Below are 23,416 nucleotides of genomic sequence, written 5' to 3'. Positions count from 1 at the left end.
CGGTCAGATGTATTCACCACAACACAGAAATCTCCAGTATCCTTTTTATATATTTTTTTAGTTTTGGGTTTGTCAAAATGTTAAATAAAAAAAGTTCCCACTCGCTTGCTGTGAATCCTCTGGACAATCCCCTGCTTTATTCTCACATTGTCTCACTCTGACATTATCCAGAGTTTTGACTAGGGGGCTGCTTGGAGAAAACTCTGCCGAATTTCTGCAGCAACTGAGTTGGACACTTGCAATCTCACATACAGCCCCTAGGGATAATTTCAGGAGGTTAGCCGGGGTTCAGATCATGTCCGAGGGCAGCTTCAGTCAGCACATGGGAGAAACAAACAAATACTCACTTGACCCCTGCAGAGAAGCTGACGACGGGGAAGAAGAGGCCGTCTGTGTTGAAGTTCTCAAACATGCCCTGGACGGGCTGTCCATTGATTCTGAAAGAGATGCTGGGTGCTCCCAGGTCCAGGCAACAGCTCACCACATCCTCTGAGGTCAAGATGTGTTGGTTCAGGGACGCAACCGCCCGCGGGATACGACCTGTCCACGGATGACATAAACACAAACGGCTATGTGAAATATGACCCAGTGAGTGATGCTGGCACAGATCACGCCTCTCTTTCTCACTCACACACAGACATACACACAGGACACATATTTGTACACACAGTTGAACACACTCTGGGCACGGAAGTGGTCCCTGCAGGGTACTGATTCTGTCTAGACACATCCTGGCTATAGCCCAGACTTACCACTCTCATCTTTAATACATTAGCTTATTATGATTTCAGCCACACATACACACATAGAGACACACACATACACACACATGGACATGCACACACATTGAAATTCTCCGCCTCACACTGACCTGACCATAGGTGGAGTCCATCAAACCCAAATGAGTAGAGGTCATCTCCCACTCCGTTGCCCCCCCAGCCCTCTCCTCCTCCGGGGTACGGAGCATATCCTTTAGTGTTGGCCCAGCCCACTCTCAGGTGGGAGGGCTCGCTGGTCACAAAGTGGTCCACCTGGTCGATCATCAGCTCATAGTACCACTTCTTATACTGTGCGGAGCCCTCGCTCACCCCCAGGAAGATGTTTGGCCTCATACTGGCAATGAAGTGGAACAGAATCAAAATCATTAGATATCCCTCAGAGCAATAAAAAGACACATGAATCGCAGAGATATTCTGCGATTCATTTGTAATATGTGATCTTTTTTCTCAAACCTAATGAAAGAGCTGGTCCTGAGGATAAGATCATTCAATTTACTGCTAATGCATTTTGGTTCAGGAAGTTCCTAAAAAAGTGTGGATGCCTTGAAACAGGGCAGAGCAAAGTAGATGGCTCCATTAGAGTCAAGAAAACAATTTAGTGAGATTTGAGATAAAGTCTGAGTTAAATTCATCTCACCAGCACAAAACCGCTTCTTCTCATTGTACAGAGATTACAGGTGGATGCATAATGGAGACGGTGTGGCCAAGGGGGTAGAGTGGGCGGTCGCCAACATGAAGGTTGCCGGTTCAATCCCCACTCTTCCCCATCTGCATGCCTAAGTCTCCTTGGCAAGATACTGAACCCCTAAAATGGCCCCTCATAAATGTTGAGTGTTCTAAAATGTAAGTCGCTTTGGACAAAAGCGTCAGCTAAATGACATGTGATGTAATAATAATGGGATGTGAGATTTAAAGGCCCAGTGCAGCCTCAGTACATATCGCGCTACATTGTACAAACCATCATGTCATGGTTGAGCGTACTTTCATACCCACAATCCAATTTGCAGCGCATGTTGTTCAACGTACAGGGTGCATGTCTTTACGTCATACACTCAATTACACGGTCCAAAGGCTGGAAAGATGAATGTACACTCATGGTGCTGTGCAGTTGTTTGTAAATCCAAACGTAGCCTGTAGCTCTAATGTTAGTGATTTACACATGACTAACTCAAATGATTTGTTTGACAAAAATAACATTAGGCTAAATAAGCAATAACTTTAGCCTAGGTAGCGTATTCAGACACTACCTGTTAAATCTGAACGTGATAAGCTTGTGTTTAAGAGTAAGTGGTATTTACAAGTATACAGCAACATATAAAATACATTTAATGTAAAGCTATATCTTTAGACATCTTGACCTTCCGTCAATGCACAGTAAGAACTCGTCTTACACACCAATCACAGACTGCTCCTTTAATGACATGCTGTTTCTATAAATGACAGCCTACTTCTTATCTTTAACAATCGCTGCTTTTCCCCAAGTTTAATTTTAAAATGGCAATCAATCAAAATATCAGAGGAGTGAAAAGTTCTTTCTAACCTCTGGACATCGTTGACAAGCTGGGTTTGCAGCAGCAGATCTCTCTTGGGCAGCAAGTGATCACAGATGAGATTCTGATTGGTTCGCACAGCCACGCCGTTACACACACACAGCGAGCACAGCACGTCCAGAATCTAAAAAACAAAGGTGGCGGCAACAGGTTAAAAAGATAATCAACTATATATCGAGAGGAAGAACTCAACACCTCCCTTTAATAACACGATCAACACACTGACCTGATTTACCCCATTGAACCCTGGAATTGAATCAATGCCTTCTCAGAAATGATTAATGATCTTTGGCCCTCATCACTGTCCAGGTCGCTGCTGTAGAGACAGCCTCTTTACATGCAACCACTGCATAATTACTCTCAGATGCTTGTTGGGCGCGAAAAAACATGTCCAATAATATCCCTTTCATGTTTGGGCTAACAAAGCTATAGAAATAAATGGGCCGGGAAGCTCAGCCAAGGGTGACAGGGCCAGGACCCTCTCTTTATCATGGGCCCTTTTCTCCTGCTTCCATGGCAAAATGATACGTTTAAGCTGATTTATGACCCAGGCTAGCTGACTGTCTGCTCCTGATCTCATTTCACTGTTAAGCGTATTGATTCATGATTGTGACGCACAGCAACAAGAACCCCGAGTAAGCTTCTGTCAAGGGTGCGGGTTTGTGTGCTGGTGGAAGGTATAAGCACAGTGAATTAATAGATAAAGAGAAGAAGAAGTGACAAAGAGGCCCGAGGGGATGGCCGTGCATTCGGTGAATGAGCCTAATGAGGAAAGAAGTGCAGATGACGAGACACAACGTAAACAGGCTGAAAAGCATTTTCAGGGGTTGTTGTGTAATTTCACTGCTAGGCTGAAAATGTATGACAATATCCTAGTTATTTCTGACATTTCAACATACATTGACGTTAGAGGAAAGTACACGTATTTGCCTCTTTGCTGTAGTTAGATGAGATGATTGACACCACACTCACCTTCAGGTTAATACTGAAGTTATAATTGGCCAGCAGTAGCTTAGCATAAAACTGGAGACAAAGGGAAACAGCTTGGCTCTGTCAAAGTTAGCACCTTGATAGCTCACTAATGAACACTTTCTAAGAAATTTGTTAAATCAGGGGACAAAACAAACTGTTGGTTATTTAGCGTAATATTTCTGGGCTGAATCAGTGTTCTTGATCAACGGCAGAGACAGAGACAGAGACAGACGTACGGATGTTCTACGTCTCTTCGCCCAAAAGCACATTTCCCATAGATTATATATAAAGATGGACGACACAACGGCGAAGTGTCTTGATCTCCACCTGGTGGCTGGCTTAGCCTATCCTTTTAGGTAGCTCTTATCACACTGATGTAAGGTTCAAGTGCGATTCCCCCCCCCCCCCCCCCCCCCCCGGTAATTTGGTTTTAATTGTTATTTGAGACTATAAAAACAGAGTGAGTGTATTGAGTTGAGTGAGAGTATTGGCAGGACCTTCTACCATGCCTCTATTACCCAATCACCACAAAGGAGGCTGGCTCCGAATTTGCAAGGTGGCAACGTTCGTATCCAGGATATTTTGGCTTCAGTTCAGAACAGCGAGAGTAGGTGGAGACCCGTCGTCCATCTTCTAGTCGATGGTATTTCCCGAGGTGTCAACATTTCTCATGAATAAATTTGATCATTTTTTGAACTCGTTAATTTCCTGTTTCTACCAATTCTACTTTATTTCAACATGTGGATTATTTCCACCAACGCCTTGATCTTATACTCGCCGTTATTTACAACTTGGAATCATTGCAGTACAATCTCCTTGTGGCTCAACCACATTATACACAGAAGAGGTTCCCAAAGCTAATACCTCAGATTAACACTCAACAGCAGCAGCAGCAGCAGCACTTGATGCTCACCTTGTGGTTGCGTCCGTGCTTGTAGAGCAGCGATATGATGGACTTGATGTGTCCTCTCTGGATGATGTTGAGGGCCTCGGGGCTCTCAATTAGAATGCAGTGCAGGACTTCCAGGATGCCTGCACACCCGCACATTCATCAATTAGTGAACACCCGCAGTGGGGAAAAGACACAACAGAGGACACTTGTCAAAGAGGCATCTGTGTAGATCTAGAGGGAACACTGAGGGCTTATTATACATTTAAATAGCAGAGGAGCCTATATTTTCTTAAAGAAACGGTGTCATCTTTTTACACCTTATGGGACTCAAGAGCATATTGAGAAGAGCTGTGTCGTCATCAAAGCAGCAGCTCTCATAACACCGTCTCAGTGGAGGCTCAGTGTGTGATAGGACAGTGAGCTCACCTGAAGAAGACTCCAGTCTCTCCAGCTTGCTCACCAGCCAGTCCAAGTTGTAGGAGAACTGGGTGCAGTTGTTCCTGTTGCCTCGGATTAACGCCGCTGCAGGACAGACGGAAAGCGTGCATGACGGTGAAATTGCAAAGCAAAGGTACAAACCCAGTGCCAGGAAAAGGGAGATCTTCTGCTTTTACACCTGAAGACCTTAATATTAATTTGGAAGTTGTCAAAGACAGAGAGAGAGAGGACGACACAAGCAAAGACAAGACATCAACACACACACACCTACATGTGTCCTAGGAACAAAAAGAAAGGGTCACCGATCACAGACAGACACTGAAGAAAGGAGAGAGGCATCCCAAATCCACTTAGCGCTGTGCCGGAACAGGTGTGTGGGGGAGGGAGAGACGTGGGTGGAACTCTAATGTGAGCCAGGAGGTGAAATCAGTGTAAATAAGAAGGAGAAGGACACACTTGGAGGGCGGGGCGGCTTGAGCATGGCAGGCATTAAAAAAGATAACCTTTGCATAAAGGCTATCCAGATTACCTCCTCAAGAATGTGGCATATCTAAAAACATGACAGGAAGCAAATCCCGAACACTCGCAAATTTTCTGCTCACAAATGCATCTTTTCAAGTGAAGGACATGTTTGAGCCAAACATTGTGTTTATCAGATGCAAGGCAGCAGGATTTTAAACAGGGAATGAGAGGGGCAAAAAATATAAATGCACATCATTCCCTGTCAGGTTATTCTAGTGAGATACGTCTGTATCTGACACAGCATATGCCAGTGGTGCAAGAAGGTCAAGTGGGTTTGGAAAGGCGGAACTGATGACATCAGGCTGGAGAAGCATAAAACGCACAGCGTAAACAAAAGAGGAAACAGCACAGACAGTGATGGGAATTGGCATTCAATTGCTAAAATGCCATCTGGCCAATTGGTCACACCCAACGTTTAGTGTGTGTGTGTCTTAGTGTGTGTGTTTGTGCGTGCGTGCGTGCGTGCGTGTGTGTGGGTGTGTGTGTGTGTAAGGGTGTGTGTGTGTGTGTGTGTGTAAGGGTGTGTGTGTGTGTGTGTGTAAGGGCATGTGTGACTGCTAGAGTGTTGCCCTGGAAGCTCATTACATAAACTGGACTGCTCTTGTATGCAGTTGTTTTCCCCCCAACAGTGTGTAAGTATAAGTGATGAGGTGTATATCTTGTGTGCACGTGTGTATTCGTGAAGCTGTTTGAATTCTGGCAACCTCAGAATTGAATCCTCCAGGGGGGGGGAGACTCTGAATACCAGGTCAGCACACTTCTTCATCACCAGTGAACCGCTGCGCTCTCAGCTGCTTTATCCTCAAACGACGACTCTCGTCTTTGTGATTGATTACAGTCGGGACTTTGGGCTTTTTTGGTGTGTTAGTTTGCTTGTGTATGTACACACACTGCATGTGTGTTTGTGTGAGTGTGTGTGTGTGTGTGTGTGTGTGTGTGTGTGTAGTGGTCGACTCGGTCCTTACCCAGCAGCTCGTACAGCAGGTTCAGAATGTCTTTCCAGGCTACTCCGGCCTCGCAACCAGCACACTCCCCGAAGTGGGCGGCACTGTTGTACACGTTCAGACGGTCGATGCAGTTGGACACCAGAGTCAGCATGCCCTTGGAAATACACACACATCCGCCATGAGATTCTGATTTATTCATATATAAACATGAGAAGAAAGTCATATGGAATATTGACATACATGGTTCAATCTTTCTCTGCATTATTAAATTATTTGACCATCCCAGACGCAGCCCCTCAGCTCCCTCCTGTCCCGTTCGGTGGACATGCCACAGCGATTTATGCCACAGTGAATTATTTATAGTGATCAGATATGCTAAATGGAGGGCGTGAAGAGACACAATTAAAACTTCGGATGATTTATTATGTCAGAAAAAATCACGAGTCAGCTGTATGCAGTGACAAATTGGCCTTATAAATGTAATATATGGGGGGGTGGGACAGGGACCTGCTATTTTGGTGCATTAACATAAAAAGACAGCTACATGATGAAAGTCTGAGATATGAATAATTATTAAAAAAGTTAAAACCACCATATTTTTTGATGTTTGTAAAAAAGAAAGGACATTAATCCACTTTCATGTATGTTGGCCTGAGGAAACGGTGACACGGTGTTAAGAGTTAGGAAGAGTTTGGATAGTTGACATCGCAGGGCCCCCTTCAGCTCGGCAGCTGACACTTTGTAATTGATGAAAGCAATTTAGGTCCTAGAGGCTTAGCGGAAAGCTTCAGTGCTCCCGTGCCAGCCTCGGGAAAAACTTATAGCACCAAAACTGCTGACGCCTTCAAATGCACTGCCTCCAAATAGGGTGGCATTGAAACTCGCCACAAAGAACCAATTGATTTCACATAGTTTGCCTTTCGCAACTTTGCCGCTCCTCTCGCCTCGCTCCTATTTTCGGTCGATTACTGAATTTACCTTAATCACAGGATTTTTAATATTTTTATCCCTGCAGGGCAGCTCGTGGTATCATTGAGCGATATTTTATGGACCATTGGTTTCCTGCGCCTTCTTTGATGGAGACACTCACTTCCTGTTTGAATAGGTTCTGTCGGTTCTTGAGCGAGCGCAGCTTGATCTGCCTCTCTTCGTGCTCCAGCTCGGCGTCGGGGAGCTGGAAGTAGGTGATGAGGTCGTTGAGAGTTTGGAGCACCTCCTCTACGGGCAGGGCCACCAGTGCCCTGTTCTTCGCGCCCAGACAGTCCAGGTCTCTGGGAGAAGGAGACAGACACATCAATATTAAAACCTTGATTGAACGCGACGGCGGCTCACACTGAGGTTTCTTATTGTATGTGTTTCTCAACATACTCTTCAAATATGTTACACTTGCGGTAAATGCTCTCTTATGGGGAGGCTGTGTAAACTTGAGGAGAGGCTGGGATGACTAACAATGTTTAGCCCACAGGTTCATCCAAGCTGAAATGCTGATTTCCGCTGGCCAGCTAAAAATAGCTCCTGTTGTACACGTGGGAGGGGTGCGGGGAGATGTATGTGTCACCGCCGCGGGGGGGGGGCTGACAGACTCTCACATGTTTCCGCCATGAGGGCCGGTGAGCCCGACACAAGTGGGGTGTTTGATAACAAATAAGAGAACGGGAAGCATCCGCTTACATGCTCCGCGGCTCCCATCGCCAGAGCCGAGACACCTCTGCAATGTTCTCAATTGGGAGACGCATGACTGGCCCACTGAGTGAGCTGTCTGGGACTCTGGCACCCCACTCAGTCAGGACTCACAGAGCTCGACTCTCTGATGGGTGCGTTCACAATCTGGAGGGATGTTGCGTCATGATTTTTGTGGACTGCGTGAGAGTCTGTGGGGCTTTGAGCTGTCGGGTTTTCAGACCTCAGCTATAATTTGATGATGAGGTGACTCCGGGGGATTCTTTGTTTTATCATCATTAGAGTGGCGCTTCTGCAGATTCCCCATTATAAAGTGGTTACAGTCGAACATGGACTGTAATTTAGTTTAATCGGGCGATTTGTGCACCAGCGATGAATTCATCGAACCTGATGAATCGGTTGAAGAGGAGGGTGGTGTTGCGGATGATGCGTGCGGCGCGGGACTCTTCGTGTTGACAGCGCTGCAGGGTCAAGCCGTCATCCATGTGACCTTCAGAATGTAGACAGGCCTTGAGAGGGGACGACAGAGAGGAACGGAGTGTGTTAGCAGAACATATTAGGAAAAAAGGTCACCATCAACAAACACTGAGCCATAATGTCTGGAGCACAGGTGCTGACCCTACAGGCTAACTGGCTGTGTTGACATTACAGACACGATGCCACCCACATTATCGCACCCACACCTCTTTAACTTCTGCCACGGTAGCCCAGGGACCAGTTTTACACTTAGTCGAGGTAGAGACACACTAATAGACAGTCATCTTAACTCAATCAACTCATTACCCGGGAAATAATCAGATGCCCGCAGGAATCTCATTTATTTGTTAATTTCATTTGTTTCCGTATACGCTTTGCATTCTAAGTAGAAGACAGAACGGCGTGGGCATCTCCACTCACTCGTCTCTTGAGGGGACCCAGGCGGGCCGATTTGACATCAGGTGCCTGGTAGGAGAGCCAGAGTCCCGTGGCCACGTGCGTGATGAAGCAGAGCGAGTCCCCGTATTTAATCTCTGCCACCCCCATGCCCTCGATGTCCCGCTTGGGGCTCTGCTCCAGCTTCTCCTGCACAGGGGAGGGGGGAAATGAAAACGTCAAAGCTGTCAGTGTGAAACGCATGAGCACGCTGGTACAAGACAATCAGGTGCACTTAGAGAGATACAGCATGCAGATTTGACCAAATGTTAACCGCCTCTGCTGTTTAGGACTGTATAACACAATAGGACTGTGTGTGTTCGGCTATTAGAAGAAATGCAACCTGTTATCCACATGAGTCCAATGATAAATGACTTCACTTACATGCTACAATGCATATGCTTTAAATTCACATAGGAGGGGTCACTAATTGGCTCACAATCTCGGGCCATATCTAAGAACTCCATTACACAGACTACAGCTCAACGGTCACTTCAACTCCGCGAGATCAGCTAAATTAACCCCTATGGCATCGCTGTCGGTGGTCCAATAATTCTTGTGATTTTCATTGTCCTTGAGAAAAAAAAAGAAGGTGAAGATTTTCCAGACTGACAATAGTGGGCGGCCCATTTGTGCAGGGCGAGAGGAGATCCTTCGTAACGCCTTCTCAGTGGCATCTAATGATGGAGGTGTGAGGTCACCTTGAGGAACAGCGAGGAGTCAAGGGCATACAGTGCCTCTCTGAGTGTTTGTGCCTCTGTATCTGCGTGTGTGTGCGCTTGCCTTTGAGGCTCTGAAGCAGAAGGTTGTGGAGACGGTGTCAGACTTCTCCCGGTCCTGCAGCACCAACCCCCTGTCGTCAGTCAGCGCCAGGTAGTGGCCGGTGGTCAGGTGCCGCAGCCGGTAAGGCTGGCCCCAGCGGATGTGGCTCCCGCTCCAGCTGTTCAAGGTCACGGACATGTTAATACGAAGCACACGTGCAAACATACTAATGCTAGTGCTGATTAGTTGATCTAAACATCTATACAAGCAGTTAGTTATCTGTCGTGCCATGTGGTAGAATAATTATTAAACTGGGAGGGCATTCAAAGGCACTCAGAGCTCATGGCGCCGCCAAGACCCAAAAGTCCCATTAAATTCAATCAAGCTGCACAAAATTTGACACACTCATAGTTACCAGTTCCCTTAATGTGCAACATTATTTTTATTTATCAATATCTATCAATTATTTCCTTGGAACATGGTGAAAAACTGAAAATAATTTTCCTGGATCTGCCCCCTGATAGAGATTTGCATCAAAATTGTATTGGTTGTTCCCTATCGCATACCGCATCCTTCCACCAAGTTTCGTGGAAAACCATTTAGTTGTTTTTGTGTAATCATGTTCACAAACCAACAAACACATGGACAGGGGTGAAAACATAACCTCCTTGGCGGAGGTTATAGCTGAATCTCTAATGAGATCATTTCTCTTTAAACCAACAATGTCAAAAAACATGGAAAATATGACGTATATCAAATTAGTGAAATGGATAAAAGGAAAGGCTGCATCCGTGTGAGATAAAAATATAAAAAAACATGGAACTAGATGGAGAGAGAAAGAGAGTGGGGAGACGGAGAGGGGACAGTGCCGCATTAAATCAAAGGTGGGGTAGAGGGAGAAAGGACAAAGGGCTGTAGAGAGAAAAAAAATTGAAAGTGAAGACGGCAGAAAGAGAGCAAAAGGTGAGGTGAAAAAAAAAAGAATGACGGAAAATGAAAAATGAAAATGGAGGGAAGGGAACAGATAACAGATGACGCGAAACACGGCCCACCTGATTCTGAGTGGCTCCATCCTCCACAAAGACCTGGCCTTGGCACCAGCTTTACCCGTCTCATAGTTGACTATCCTGGGGATGCGAGAGGAGCGTGAGTGGGCGGTCTGTCTGTCTGCTGAGGCTTTAACTGTCTAGCCACCACTGATACTGTCAAGGTCATTCATCCTGGCTTAGAAGAACACCACTTGTTTACTCTCATTTGTCACGGTGATATTCACTGGGAGGGTTCTCTTATCAGTCACACACACACACACACACACACACACACACATATACAGACACACACACACACAGGCTGTATTGTATGTACTCTCCAGACTTTAGCACAGCATCCTTCAAACCGAGACATGTGTGCCCTGATAACTCACAGCTACACGGTTTATCAGTGATATGGGTGACTGGGTCCAAAGATAAAAGGAGTCGCTCATCAACCCCCCTCCTGACATATTGGAGTGTGTTTGATCTGCCCCATAAAAATGTAAGACATCTGAAAACCAGGCTCCTTCTGCTGAATTTCAAGGACAGCGGGAGGAGAAAAGTCAAAGCTGGAAATTATTATCTAGTCCCGCCCACCGTATTTGCCATGCTCTGTTCTAAAAATAGACAGACTGTGTGTGTGGCTGAGTGTGTGTGAGCTGCAGAGATAAAAATAACCCAGAAGCCATTTTGGTTCCCTGGAGAGCCATGTGTTGCTCTGGTCACAGGCGTTTTTATGAGGTGAGGTGGATGCTGTTGTTCTGCAGGTAGCTCACAGGTGAGGTAGATTTGTGTGTGCAACGTGAAGAACTGTAATGCAAACATGCTTGTTGGACACTTCCTGGGTTTCGTACCTTTGCCGCTCTTCACTCTGGTCGGATCCTGGGATGGTCACGACCTCGTCGTGTCCATGGAACAGCCGCATCACATGACCACCCAGCAGGTAGCCTATCAGAGGAGGGAGGACAGAGGATTTAGAGTGACTCGAGACATGTGATTTCTTTAATTGTTTCTTCTACTATCCAAAGCTAGTAAAGTACAACTCGATCACAGCAATGACTCGGTAACATAAAGTTATCGAGTTTTGTATTTAAGGTAGTTTCATGAAATCCATTTCCCTTTCATCTCCCAACAAGCATTAATGGTCAGCACAGCCAAAGCTACAAAAATATACCATTTAAGACAAGAGATCATCAAATGTGTGTTTAAAGTTTAATGGAATGATTTTTATTATAAGAATAAAGGAGATTGTATTGAATCTTATGGGCTTTTAATTGACTAACTAGAAAAAAGTTGAAACCTTGTTAAAATGTATTTGCTCATTCCCATGCATTTGACTTTTCGTTATGATTGCCGAAATCTGCAAACTTAAAAAAGCAGTGGGGAAATGTGTGAAGACATTCCGGAGGCTGTTTTAGTTTGTTTGAAGTCTCTACCTTCCTCTATGTTGCTGCCAGAGCAGATGGGATGGACGTTCCACAGGGTTTGCATGAAGGAGGCATCCACCTGGATGTTGCCATTGGAGATGGATAAGTGCTGCGGGACACAGGGAAAGATTGGATACACCTTTTACTTACTTGTGCACATCCACACAAGTGACAGTGCATGAACTTAAGTGTCAAAGATGGAGAATTAAAATGGATTTATGACAAATTTTACCTGCATTGATTTACTATTAAGTCTTAATGTTGTTGATCAAATAAAAAATAAAAGGATTCATCCCCATGAACCTGTCACAATAACATTATATTAAAAAGTGACATATTATCGTTTTCTCTTTTTTTTTCCTCTAGTGTGTTATAAAGATTTTTTTGTGTATGTAAAAGGTTTTCAAAGTTAAAAAGATCAAAATCCACGGTAGTCCTGACATTTCTTCTGCAACATTCTGATATCACATAATATCACAACACCCCCAATTTGCGTAATCCACACCTAGATGCTAGTTGGAGACCCCCCCTAACTGAGCCAGGTAAAGAGAGAGCAGAGGCCAACATTTCCTAATGGTGTGGGAGCAGCTGACCAATCACAACATAGTGGGCCAGCTGGCCAATCGGAGCAGACTAGGAGCTTAAGCCAGTGTTTCAGACAGAAGCTGAGAGGCAGCAATAAACAGTCTGAGAAAAATTACTTGTTTTCTTAACTTTACAGCATGAAAAGCTATTCAAGTAATGAGTAAAATTTAAATTATAAACCTAAATATGAGCATAATATATCTCCTTTATAAAGTCTGTGACATACCACTGAGGGTGTGACAGACCACTATACTGATATCAGTGTATGAAAGGTGATCGTGGTCACCTGGTCTTACCCCTCACACCGGGGGGGAGGTGAACACTACATGGCTGCTGTCACCAAATCCATGGATCACAGGGAACATGTTTCCCAGTGTTTACATAGCACACTGCTGAGAGGACAGAGTGGTATTATAGGAGTAAAGGCCAAGGTCAGGTCGGTGTGTTAGGTATATCAGTATTTTTCTAATCACACACATTCGTACAGCACTACTATATATTGTGCTTTTTCTATCAAACACTGTGGGCAGACATCAGGGGCAACTTGAGGTTCAGTATCTGTCCTGAGAGATCCGATCATAGGGGGGCAGTGTTGAGTACGTCTGTTCACCCCTGGTAATAAAATGGGTCTTGAATGTGTCCCCTGTGGCCACTTGTGATCAGATCTCACTTCCCCACTCAACTATAATAATTGTGTTACTTGTGCTTGTGAAGACTAAATTATGTATTTATCCAGTCTGGGTTAACAGATGTTTCCGGTGCCAATGTTTGTGTGTGTCTGTGCAACAGGAGGGGATGAATGAACGTGCTCAGTTGTGGTGAAAGATTTGACCAAGTATCAGTAACTATGAGGTGATCAATGTTCCCATCGTGCCCAGAAAAAAAAAACAGTGTATGGACACTGAAAAGCATAAATAACCTTTAAACTGCGGTCCAAGTGATCTGATCTCAGGACAGATTGAGGACATAGGTGCGTTTGAACCTGTACTTGTGATTGAATCATTCATGATAGATGTTAATAGCATGTCTGTATGGGGTTTAAATTGCCCTTAGATGAATGTAAACCTGGTTTGTCTCTGTTTGTAAGCCCTGTGATGGATGGGTAGCAACCTTTAGATGGTTTAAACCACATCTGGCCTGACGTCAGCCGATAGAGAGGCAGGACCCTCAAAGGAAAAGAAGTATAGATTATTGAGCGAATGGATGAATGGATTATTGTGAGCAGTAGTATCGGCATCCAGAAGGAAACGGTTGTTGCCTCTGACAGAAGGACTCCTGGGGTCACGGGGAGCGTGAAGTGTGTGGGAACAGGATTGGGATAATCTGAAATTCTGTCACATCAGGGGAAGCAGACTTGACGCTCCTACTAAGACCTCTACATTATGCAAACACACTGGCTGTGGTGTCCAGTATTTAAATGGCTGAACTCACGAGGTATCGCTCTGAGGACACGCTGACGAGAATGAGATCATCGCCGATGCGCACCTTCTCTCCTTCCGATCTCTGTTTGGAGGCAGGGTGGATTGTCCACCAACAGGCCTCACCTGATGGCACACAAAAACACATACATGTATATATGCTGTCTCCATATTTCATTTAAACAAACACCCCCATGTCATTTCCTAATTATCCTCGTTATTCATCATAAGGGTAATGATGCTGGAATGAGAACTAGCACGATCGCAACAATTGCACATTTACCGTGAGGCATGAAATAAATAATAATAGGAATGAGAAGTAATTTCCAGGAATCATGATACTGAACGGGACTATCAAGCGAGCTGCAGAGATGTAATCAGCACTGACAAAAAAAGCACACTGTATGTCGACAGAGCTCCACTGGGAAAATTAACAGAGAGGCTGAATAGACACAGTGAAATTCTGTCATGAACAAATACGATGCAGGGAGGGAGGAAGGGAGGGAGGGAGGGGGAGATAGAGAGAGAGAGGGTGAGAGACAGACTGAAAGAGCCAGACAAAGGAACAGAGGCGGAGGCAGCGAGGAGGAAAGAGGGGAGAAATAAGGAGGAGGATAAAGGCATAATGTGTCAGAGCTTTTCTTTTACCTGTTGAATCTTCCTGCAGGCCGACATCAAATGACAGCTTATCCGTCTGGGACCTTGATGTCTTCAAACAGGCCAGGTACTGTGGTCAACACACACATCAAACCACATGAGACAGAGCTGTCAGACACACACACACACACACAAACACACACACACGCATGTGCGCGCTCCAAGCAGGTGACCTTGCTCACACGCTGCTTTTAATGTGACTGTCATATAGGGATCTTTTTGTCAAGCTACTGTGATATTGTGCCATGATTTTCTTTTTCATGACACTGATGGGTTTCAGCTCTTACCATAGAGCTGAAGGAATGGCGCAGGAGGATGGCATGGCCGTACAGGAGAGTCTTGTGTCCGCCACTCTGCGCCGCCTAGAGAGAGATTCGTCAAACGCAGGAAAAACAAAAGGCAAATGAGAGGTCACATGTCGGCTCAGGCTCCGAGCAGCAGAGCCCCAGTGGTCTGCCTCCAAGTGCTTCGATCTACACCCGACCTCTGGCACCGGACGTTGACCTCAGCGAGGGTTGATGTCACCCTGCCGACAGCGACGGCCTCGAGCTGGGAGATGGGGGGGGGGGGGGGGGGTGGAGGGGGGTGCGCATGTCTCCTGGGAAAGGGTTTGAGACTCCATCTCGTCAGTGAAGACATGCAATCTGACCTGTGGTAGGAGATGGTGTTTCTGGCACCTGTATCCCTGAGCGAAACAGGATACGGGGTCATCTTTCCTGCACTCCCACTAGAGGAATGTGGGAAGGATGCACAGCTACTGTCAGTCTCCGATGCAATGTCAACATTAGCAGGGAATGACTCCGCCGCTTATGGGGTTTAGGGTTAAGATGCAGGAGGGGGGGATTAAATGTCTGTTGGTAGAGATGCGAGGGGTATAAAGAGGAGTTTTTGTTGTTTTTCCTTCGGTAAGCATCTCCCAAGTTACTCACCTTCCTTATGAGCCTCTAGGAAGCATTAAGGTAAGAAAGAGTGTCGTTATTCAGAAAGAACTATTGTTGTTCTCCTAAACCGTCTTGCCTCTGCCACATCATTGAACTGTAAAAATCATAACCCTCCAAGGAGCATACATGGAAAACAAATTGACTGCCACTTTTTGGCATTTTACAAAGCAAGGCTACTGGCACGAGATCCAGAAATCCTCCCTGAAACAATGCCAAAAAGCCAAGTTTAACCATAAAAATGTCACGGTAAACTGAACCTACAAGCACGGCAGTATGCTAATGATACGCACGTTACAAAGCAAAGTCCATTTTGTAGATTTGTCCAAAATGATAGTCATGTACCTTCAAAGAGACACATGAATCATGGCAGAGGCTCCACCATATACACAGCCTCTCTGTCCCCTCTCTCTCTCTCTCTCTCTCTCTCTCTCCCCCTCTCTCTCCCTCCCTTCTCGATTGGCTGCCGGGACAATAGCCGGCCTGTGATTTGATGCAGTTGTGTCGTGCAGACTGCAGCACCGGCTTCTGGGTTTCTTCTGTGCTGCTGGCGACTGCTGTATGCTGGCTGAGGTACTGAGCTTAATGCGGCGAGGCACATCCAGCTGCAGTCAACACCACAACCAATAAACTCCGGTCCCCGGCTCGCTCCCTTATCCTGTGGCTGAGCGGTGCCTCACACAGATGGAGCACAGCGAGGGTAAAGCTGTGGCTCACATCAGTGGGGAAGGATTCCTCTACATGTGGAGAAACTAAATTCGATACACCTTCAGCTGTACTGTAAACAGCATTAGCCCGGATTCATCGAACCATGAAGGAGAAGGACGGTTGGAACAAAGAATTGAAAAGGGAAGAAACGGGCTGTAGGCTGGTGACCACAAGTGACAACAGCTTAAAGACGTGACATTTAGCAGGACGCAGCCACCTGGTGTGCGAGCCCTGCATTGGGTTAAGTGTATGTGTGTGTGTGTGTGTGTGTGTGTGTGTGTGTGTGTGTGTGGCTGCAGTGTTGTGGCTTCTCTCAATAAAATACTAAGAAGAGCCACAGGCCGACACCGAGCTAAAAGACAAAGAGGTGACAGTGACGGCAGAGGAGCACGGCAGAGGTCGTCAGAGCAGCTCCGCCTCTCGGACCGACTGATTTCATCATTCGCCCTTTTGACCAGTCAACCCCGAATCAAACGGGTCAGTGCACTCTGTATGAGGCGACGACATGTTTAAGCTCGACGATACAGAGCTAAGTGGGGTTTGGCATTTGCAGAGGCTGTTAGCGTGCCGTCCTCGCAGGTCCCATCCGCGCTACCTGTGCCTTCTGGCTGAAACAGCAGAGCTTTCCTCCAGCCACCGTCTATTGATAAGCCCGTCTGTTCAATGACGTATTGATTTCGGCGACTCGGCCGAGACATTTTCAACCTCCATTTCCCCTTTAATGGCGCTTCCTCCAGTGACATTTCGGCGCAGGCGACGAATGATGAATAGGCACACGATATCGAAAAACAAATAAACGTGAGCGGTGAGAAGGCACTGGAGGAACACAGTTAAAATGGCCAATGCAAGCCAGTGAATAGTGTCTGAGGTCTTTGGGCAGAAAAAAGGAAAAGAAACCATCGGAACCAATGTGTTTATTAACGTTAAAAATAAATGGTCTATGAACCTTCACTGTACCTGGACAAACAATGCAGTGATATATCCAGTAGATTTTATTTAAAAAAAAAAGGGATTTGCAGAGTGAATTTATAATGGTATAGCAGAAGAATATCACGCCATTTAATTTTAGAATGACTTTAAGTCTGATGTTATGACCTTAAAAAGGTGTTGATGCAAGAGGAGTGTGGCTCGACGGTTTAATATGTCCATTTGAGCTTGAATTTAGGATTTAATGCTTTGAGCACCCTTGTTCTCTGCTGCGGCTCATAATTCCCTGCTGTCTAGCACCTACATCCCCGGCAACGGCGGTGGAACCAATGGACTTAACTTCCCGTCATTCTTCTGCAGAGAAGGTTTCGGCTCCAGCTCTGACACATCCACTTACCTCAGACGACGAGTCGATGAATATGAGCCCTAAGAACTGTAGATTTATGGAAATTGTGGATTTAAAAGGTGAAGTGGCAAAAAGCAAGAAAGACTCCAAGTCATTCTTTCTAACGAAATTTATCGTGATCAATTTCTGTCTTATTGCAGGACTCTTGGTCTCCGCTGTTTGCATCATCTCAATGTATCCCATAGAATACAGTAAAAATATCAGGAGAAGAAGATGCTGCGACAAACGGGAGAGCGTGGCCTAGGGGATAGAGCGGGTGCTCTGCAACAAGAAGGTTGCCGGTTCGAATCCCACTCTATCCCATCTGCATCCCATCTGCATGCCTAAGTGTCCTTGGCAAGATACTGAACCCCTAGATGGCCCCTCATAAAATGATGAGTGTTCTAAAAATGTAAGTCGCTTTGGATAAAAGCGTCAGCTAAATGACATGTAATGTAATGTAATGTAATGTAATGTAAAATGAGAGCTATCTTATGAGCGGGGGTGAAACAAATGAAACTGCAACGAACATCCATCTGAATCATCCGAGGACGCTACTAATGTTAATCTGACGCTAATCCAGCATCGGTGCCGCTCCACTTCTCCAGCAGTGGAGGGTGAGATGTGTGAGCGCTGATATCTGTGGGAAAACCTTATTGGAAAGTCCATACCAAACTCTATTTGTCTCTGTCGGCTCAGCAGGAGCTCAACCACAATCTACTCACCCCAGAGTTCAGAGGAAATCTATACCGCCATTTGTTATTTCAAAACACTGACGTTTGCATAACTCAGGATTTCGAACAATTTCAGATGTAAAGACAAATGTTGAGCGATGACGTGTTGTAGTAGACGGGACAAAGAAGGCCACAGAGCATGAGAACAGACGAACGAGTCGAGGGGAGAGGTATTGTGACTAATCTACTGCGTCATGCATCGGGAGTGACGGGGAAATGGTCTGAGTGACGAACATACCCATCGATCCGGGCCACGTGTCTATCATGCGGGAGATGGAGATTATACACAGAAAATAGAAGGTAAAGATGGAAGAATTACACATCTGTCACAGGAACGAGAGAGAGAGAGAGAGAGAGAGAGAGAGAGAGAGAGAGAGAGAGAGAGAGAGAGAGAGAGAGAGAGAGAGAGAGAGAGAGAGAGAGAGAGAGAGAGAGAGAGAGGGAAACACACTTGCAAGAAGACAACTAAAACAACATCAGGAGCAGAAAATACAGTGATGAATGAGTGTTGATTACAAATTCAGACACTCTGTATTCATAACATGTGCACATTCTCTCCACCGCACACGCCTATTTACTTTTATTGTTTCAAAAACAATTCTTTCGGCTTTTTTCTTTGCTTGTGAACTTTCCGGCTGAAACCATGTCGTTTTTTTCTTCGAGGCTTGATGATGATCAAATGGGCAAAAAGTTGAGAAACAACTACGTTCACCATGGATCTCGCTGAGCAAGTTCAAAATATTCAATGGAGCTGATTCACACATGAACATTCAGTACATACACTCAGGGAATGGCTGTATGAAGAGTGTGGATTGTGTTTCTTATCCGTGTGCGTGTGTTAGCATGTGTGTGCGCCATCACTCACCCCTTCACTGTTCTGTCCGCTCTTCGCCAGCATCTCCTGCAGGGCCCGCACCGACAGAGACTGCTCCAGCACAAAGGTGCAGATGCACAGGTCTGGAGGAACATACTGCAACAAACAGATGAGCGGGCCTCCAATTAAATATCAACTAAGCAGAAAGTTCCCACAGAAGGAATTTCTAAGGCTTTATTTAATTAACGTCTAATGCTCCTCTGTGTCTTAAATGTAATGGTTTCAAGCTGAATCGGGCACATTTTTAAAGCCTATAAAAATGCAACTGTCTTCTCAGCCTCAATCAGAAGACGAGAGCAAAGCATAAATCCCGTCTCTCACTCAGCGCTAGTTTAGATAGAAACTTAGAAAGAATTCTATACATAATTTCCACTGCATTACAGGAAAAAACACAAAGTCAATATATTTGTATTCTATTCATTTGTGAAAAATAAAACCTTTGAAGCATTATCTCATGCTGTCCTTTAAGCCACTAATCACTCACTAATCATTATATAGTCTCCCTATACTGAATTCGTATAGTGGTGTCTAGGGAAGTTTTATTACCCTATATAGTGCACTCATTGTTACCCACAATGCATCATGAAAAGTACCACAAGCGAGTAACCGAGCAATATCTACCATCATGCATTGCACTAGTGGCAGAGGAGATGAGAGGAGCGGAAGCAGCAGGAACAGCCCAACGTGTCGTTTAATGTAAATTGAAGCAGAGCATCAAAGCACAAAGTGCGGCAAACAAGTTATTTCTACATTTAAAGACGATCATTCAACATGTTTTGTTAGCTACGCTAAGCTATCTCCCGCTGGTGGTAAATTCATATTTACTACACAGACATTAGAATGTGTCTTGTCACTGACCTCTTGTCACAAAAAAAGAATACTTTTTCCAAAATGTACCTGTTGAAGTTATGCAACAGCAATAAAAAAACTGTGGTTATATACTAAACACAGCTAGTTAATAATGATTCACAGTGGGGCTTGTGTGGTACACATGAAGTGGTGAAGTCAACTAAAGTGGGAATCAACACTTAACATTTCACAATTAACATTTCACAGCAGCTGCCTCTTAGAAAACAATCCCTCTGTACGTTGACCGACGGTGATCCCTTTATCTCTAACCAAAGCACCGTAACGATCACAGCAGTGATGTCCATTTTGTTTGAATGGGTTTAACAACATGGGCAGAGAACTTATTGCAATGCGTGCAAAGCCTCCACATTAAACTGGAAAATTAAAAACTGCTCCCTAAATCTACAGGGATATTCTGATTAGATGCCGACTCCTAAATTTCATGCTGACTGCAGCTCTTTCCACCGCACTTGAACCAAGTTAGTTTCCATCAAGTGGGCGATTTTCATTAAAAGGCAATTTATGAACAGATCAAGTGCTCTCAGGTCAGTCTGTGCTCAGGTGAGCCCCGACGTGGAGAGGGCACTATTTAGAAAAATTAAGATGCCAAATAATCTCCCTAAACCAGGGCAGGGGCGGACAGTACAAGGGAGGATAGGGGACCGTCACTGACAGAATGAGGGAAGCAGTGATACACTCTATGGCTGCAAGATAAATTATACCAACCTAGACAACCTCCCATGGCCTCCTTACTGAATAGCCCAACTTCCCCTCAACTGGACTATTTACACAGGTAATAACCTCATTTGCAAACTTCACACAACACAGTGTGTGATTGTCCAAAATAGATTCATATCTAATGCACAGGATTGCAGACAAGAGAAACCCTCCCAGATGCCAAGATCATTTCAGCTTCTTCAAACAGGCACTAAACTCCAGACATTTTACTCGAATTTTGTGGAGGGGCTGTGTGTGAGAACCCAAAAGTCCAAGTTAGCTGCTACTGCTGTTCTCCTGTACTGTACTTGCCAGCCTTTGAGTAAAATATACAGGAAATGTCAGAGTGAGCCCATGAGAGAATAAATCAGGAAAGTGTCCAGAGGTTTTTAACAAGCGAAACATGATGAATCCAAAAATCTGACGATGACAAACATGTGCAGTGCACTGAGAAGAATAAGACAAAATGTCCACTTGGAAAGACAGTGAGATTCATGCCCTTTAAGGGATAATGGCCAATGTGCAGTAAACAAAACCACTGTGCTTTCCGCAAAGGGATTTGTGTTATATCCTGTCTTCTACATGCTCTACTCATGCACCGATCCTCGCCTGAATGTTCCAGACATTTTTCTGTTGTTGCTAACGCATCTAACTCGGACAATCTTCCGCTGCGTTCATTATATGTCAAAGGACAAACTCCAGAAAATGTCCTTATCCAATGTTCCAGAGTTCATGTATGAAAACCGCTGTAGTGATATCAGCTGTAATGGTTTAAATCCTAAATGTGTCCAAACCTGCAAAAATAATGCTCTTAAATGAACTAAACAAAATGGGTTGACATTTTATTTGTAATTGCAAACTCGCCAAGACATAAAGGTCCAGTGTGTAAGATTCAGGTGGAAGGAATCTATTGGCAGGTATAATCCTAGTAATATTTTCACTAGTAGGAGCGGATCCTCCCTTCGGAGGCTACCAGCTTAAACACCTTTTGAAGGCTGATTGAAGGTAACCACGGGTTCTCTTTAGTTTTCAGGGTGAGAGTGAGGTGAGGGGCATCCAGCTGCAACATGCAACTTCACCAGTAGATGTCACTTAATTCTACACACTGAACCTTTAAATGAGAAGATTGGTACCTGGCTCCACTAATCAATATTTTCATATTAACAAAAATTTATGAGACTACATGTCTCATTTTTTTGAGGGAAAAAATCTAGTTATTTCCAAAATATAAAACTACTCACACCTGTACATCCTTCTCTCTGTCAGTGCGTATTCAGTATAATCGTGTCGCAGCATCATGAGGATGCCTCTTCACTACCTAGCCTCCTCTCAAGCAGTGACACTGTAGAGAAATCATAATAAAGGATCCTGTGGGAAGCTATCCACCCCCGCCTGCCCGCATCTTTCCGGGTGACTAACAGCTGACCTTTGCTCCCTCCAGGAGCAGGACTGTAACAGTTAGGTGGGATGGGGAGCTCCTTTGAGAGAGAAGGGAAGTGAAATGAAGAGTCTAGAAGAGCTGGAGGGGATAATGAGTACCCAGCCCTGTCAGGATGTCCTCTTGCAAGGCAAGGCAGGGAGACAGCTTAAGAGCAGCTTGGCTGTGGCCTGACGTTTGGTTTACGACCAATCGTCTGGTGAAGGGAAGAGCGTCACCGGATGATGGGTAAGGATGGATCATCTCTCTATTTCTGTCTCCACAGACACATGGGTCTAAAAGTTGAGGCTCCTTCTTTTTAAAGTTTAATTGGAAGAGCCGCTCAAACTGAAAAGATAAAGAAGGGAAGTAAAACACAAACAATGTGAACATTTCATTTGGCCACAACTAATTTCTGAATTCATATACTGTGCAAACATTAAAAAAATGCGCAATTATGGAAAGTGGACATCTATCCTGCAATGGTCATAACATTGAGTCACTCACAGCCGAGAGTTGCTGGTCGTATATCACAATCAACCAGCTTCTCACGGGCTGATTGATGTTGCCATTTAAACTGTGCACACTTTAAATCAACCCCATCCTGTTGTCCTGGTTCCGTGCCCCATTACTAGTAGTTCACCGAGGCGCCCAGTTGTCCGGCGCGCTTCTAAATTGCCATCTTGGGCTTTATCCAGGTCGCTGTCGTTGATCCCAAAGGTGCGGTGACGCCTTTTCATAAAAACGGCAGGCAATGAAGACAAAGTGCCAGACGGCGAGAGCATCCATCACACCTGTCAGGTATAATTACCATCCAATATGGGGCGCAAGCCTCAACTCCCTCTGCGCCAAATACCCACCCCACCCCCACCACAGACACATATACAGTACTCTAGATGCTGGAGAGCAGGAGGGGGTTGTTGAAATGGATCTTCGCTTGCATATAAAAACAGAGGAACATCATTTGTGCTATTGCGTTGAGCCTTCTCAAATTGTCCCTCTAAACCATATATATTGATAACTAACAGCCATTAACAACTAGCGTCCGTCTGCAATGGAAATGGGTACAATCAGTATTCAACCCCAAATGACTCTGGAGTGGATACAGATTTTAGTGCGTCTCCGATTGGCAGTGATGTAAACAAGACGCCCGTGTGAATGTACGAATTCGCCAAGATAGCGGAGAGGGAGGGTGCTTCAATGTTTTATGCATTCGGAATGTCGAACATGAGGGAAACAAGAATTATCGCTCTGCCGTTGTATGCCTCTGCCAACCAGTGCTGTATTAGGTCACT

General features: G+C 45.1%; 2 protein-coding genes across 2 annotated transcripts in view; both read right to left on the bottom strand.

The window, feature by feature from the left end:
• LOC133962055 (ryanodine receptor 3-like) overlaps nucleotides 1-9,144 on the bottom strand; it is a 31,138-nt gene extending 21,994 nt beyond the window's left edge. Inside the window, exons 1-10 of the mRNA XM_062397490.1 lie at nucleotides 9,106-9,144; nucleotides 8,678-8,842; nucleotides 8,168-8,289; nucleotides 7,191-7,371; nucleotides 6,119-6,254; nucleotides 4,620-4,715; nucleotides 4,215-4,333; nucleotides 2,320-2,453; nucleotides 872-1,113; nucleotides 348-540 (exon numbers count right to left, since the gene is read on the bottom strand). Coding sequence (XP_062253474.1) covers nucleotides 348-540; nucleotides 872-1,113; nucleotides 2,320-2,453; nucleotides 4,215-4,333; nucleotides 4,620-4,715; nucleotides 6,119-6,254; nucleotides 7,191-7,371; nucleotides 8,168-8,289; nucleotides 8,678-8,842; nucleotides 9,106-9,144 — 1,427 coding nt within the window. The remainder of the gene's footprint in view (nucleotides 1-347; nucleotides 541-871; nucleotides 1,114-2,319; nucleotides 2,454-4,214; nucleotides 4,334-4,619; nucleotides 4,716-6,118; nucleotides 6,255-7,190; nucleotides 7,372-8,167; nucleotides 8,290-8,677; nucleotides 8,843-9,105) is intronic.
• Nucleotides 9,145-10,640: 1,496 nt separating this feature from the next.
• The window catches only part of LOC133962054 (ryanodine receptor 3-like), a 35,623-nt gene continuing 22,847 nt past the window's right edge, over nucleotides 10,641-23,416 (bottom strand). The window contains exons 3-9 of the mRNA XM_062397489.1: nucleotides 19,130-19,234; nucleotides 14,860-14,934; nucleotides 14,564-14,642; nucleotides 13,929-14,041; nucleotides 11,922-12,021; nucleotides 11,340-11,433; nucleotides 10,641-10,674 (exon numbers count right to left, since the gene is read on the bottom strand). Of these exons, the coding sequence (XP_062253473.1) occupies nucleotides 10,641-10,674; nucleotides 11,340-11,433; nucleotides 11,922-12,021; nucleotides 13,929-14,041; nucleotides 14,564-14,642; nucleotides 14,860-14,934; nucleotides 19,130-19,234 (600 nt within the window). The remainder of the gene's footprint in view (nucleotides 10,675-11,339; nucleotides 11,434-11,921; nucleotides 12,022-13,928; nucleotides 14,042-14,563; nucleotides 14,643-14,859; nucleotides 14,935-19,129; nucleotides 19,235-23,416) is intronic.

This window comes from Platichthys flesus, chromosome 10 (assembly GCF_949316205.1).
Source record: "Platichthys flesus chromosome 10, fPlaFle2.1, whole genome shotgun sequence".
NCBI classification, from domain to species: Eukaryota; Metazoa; Chordata; class Actinopteri; order Pleuronectiformes; family Pleuronectidae; genus Platichthys; species Platichthys flesus.
Note: the sequence above shows the minus strand (reverse complement) of the source record. Positions and strands in the feature narration are given on the sequence as shown.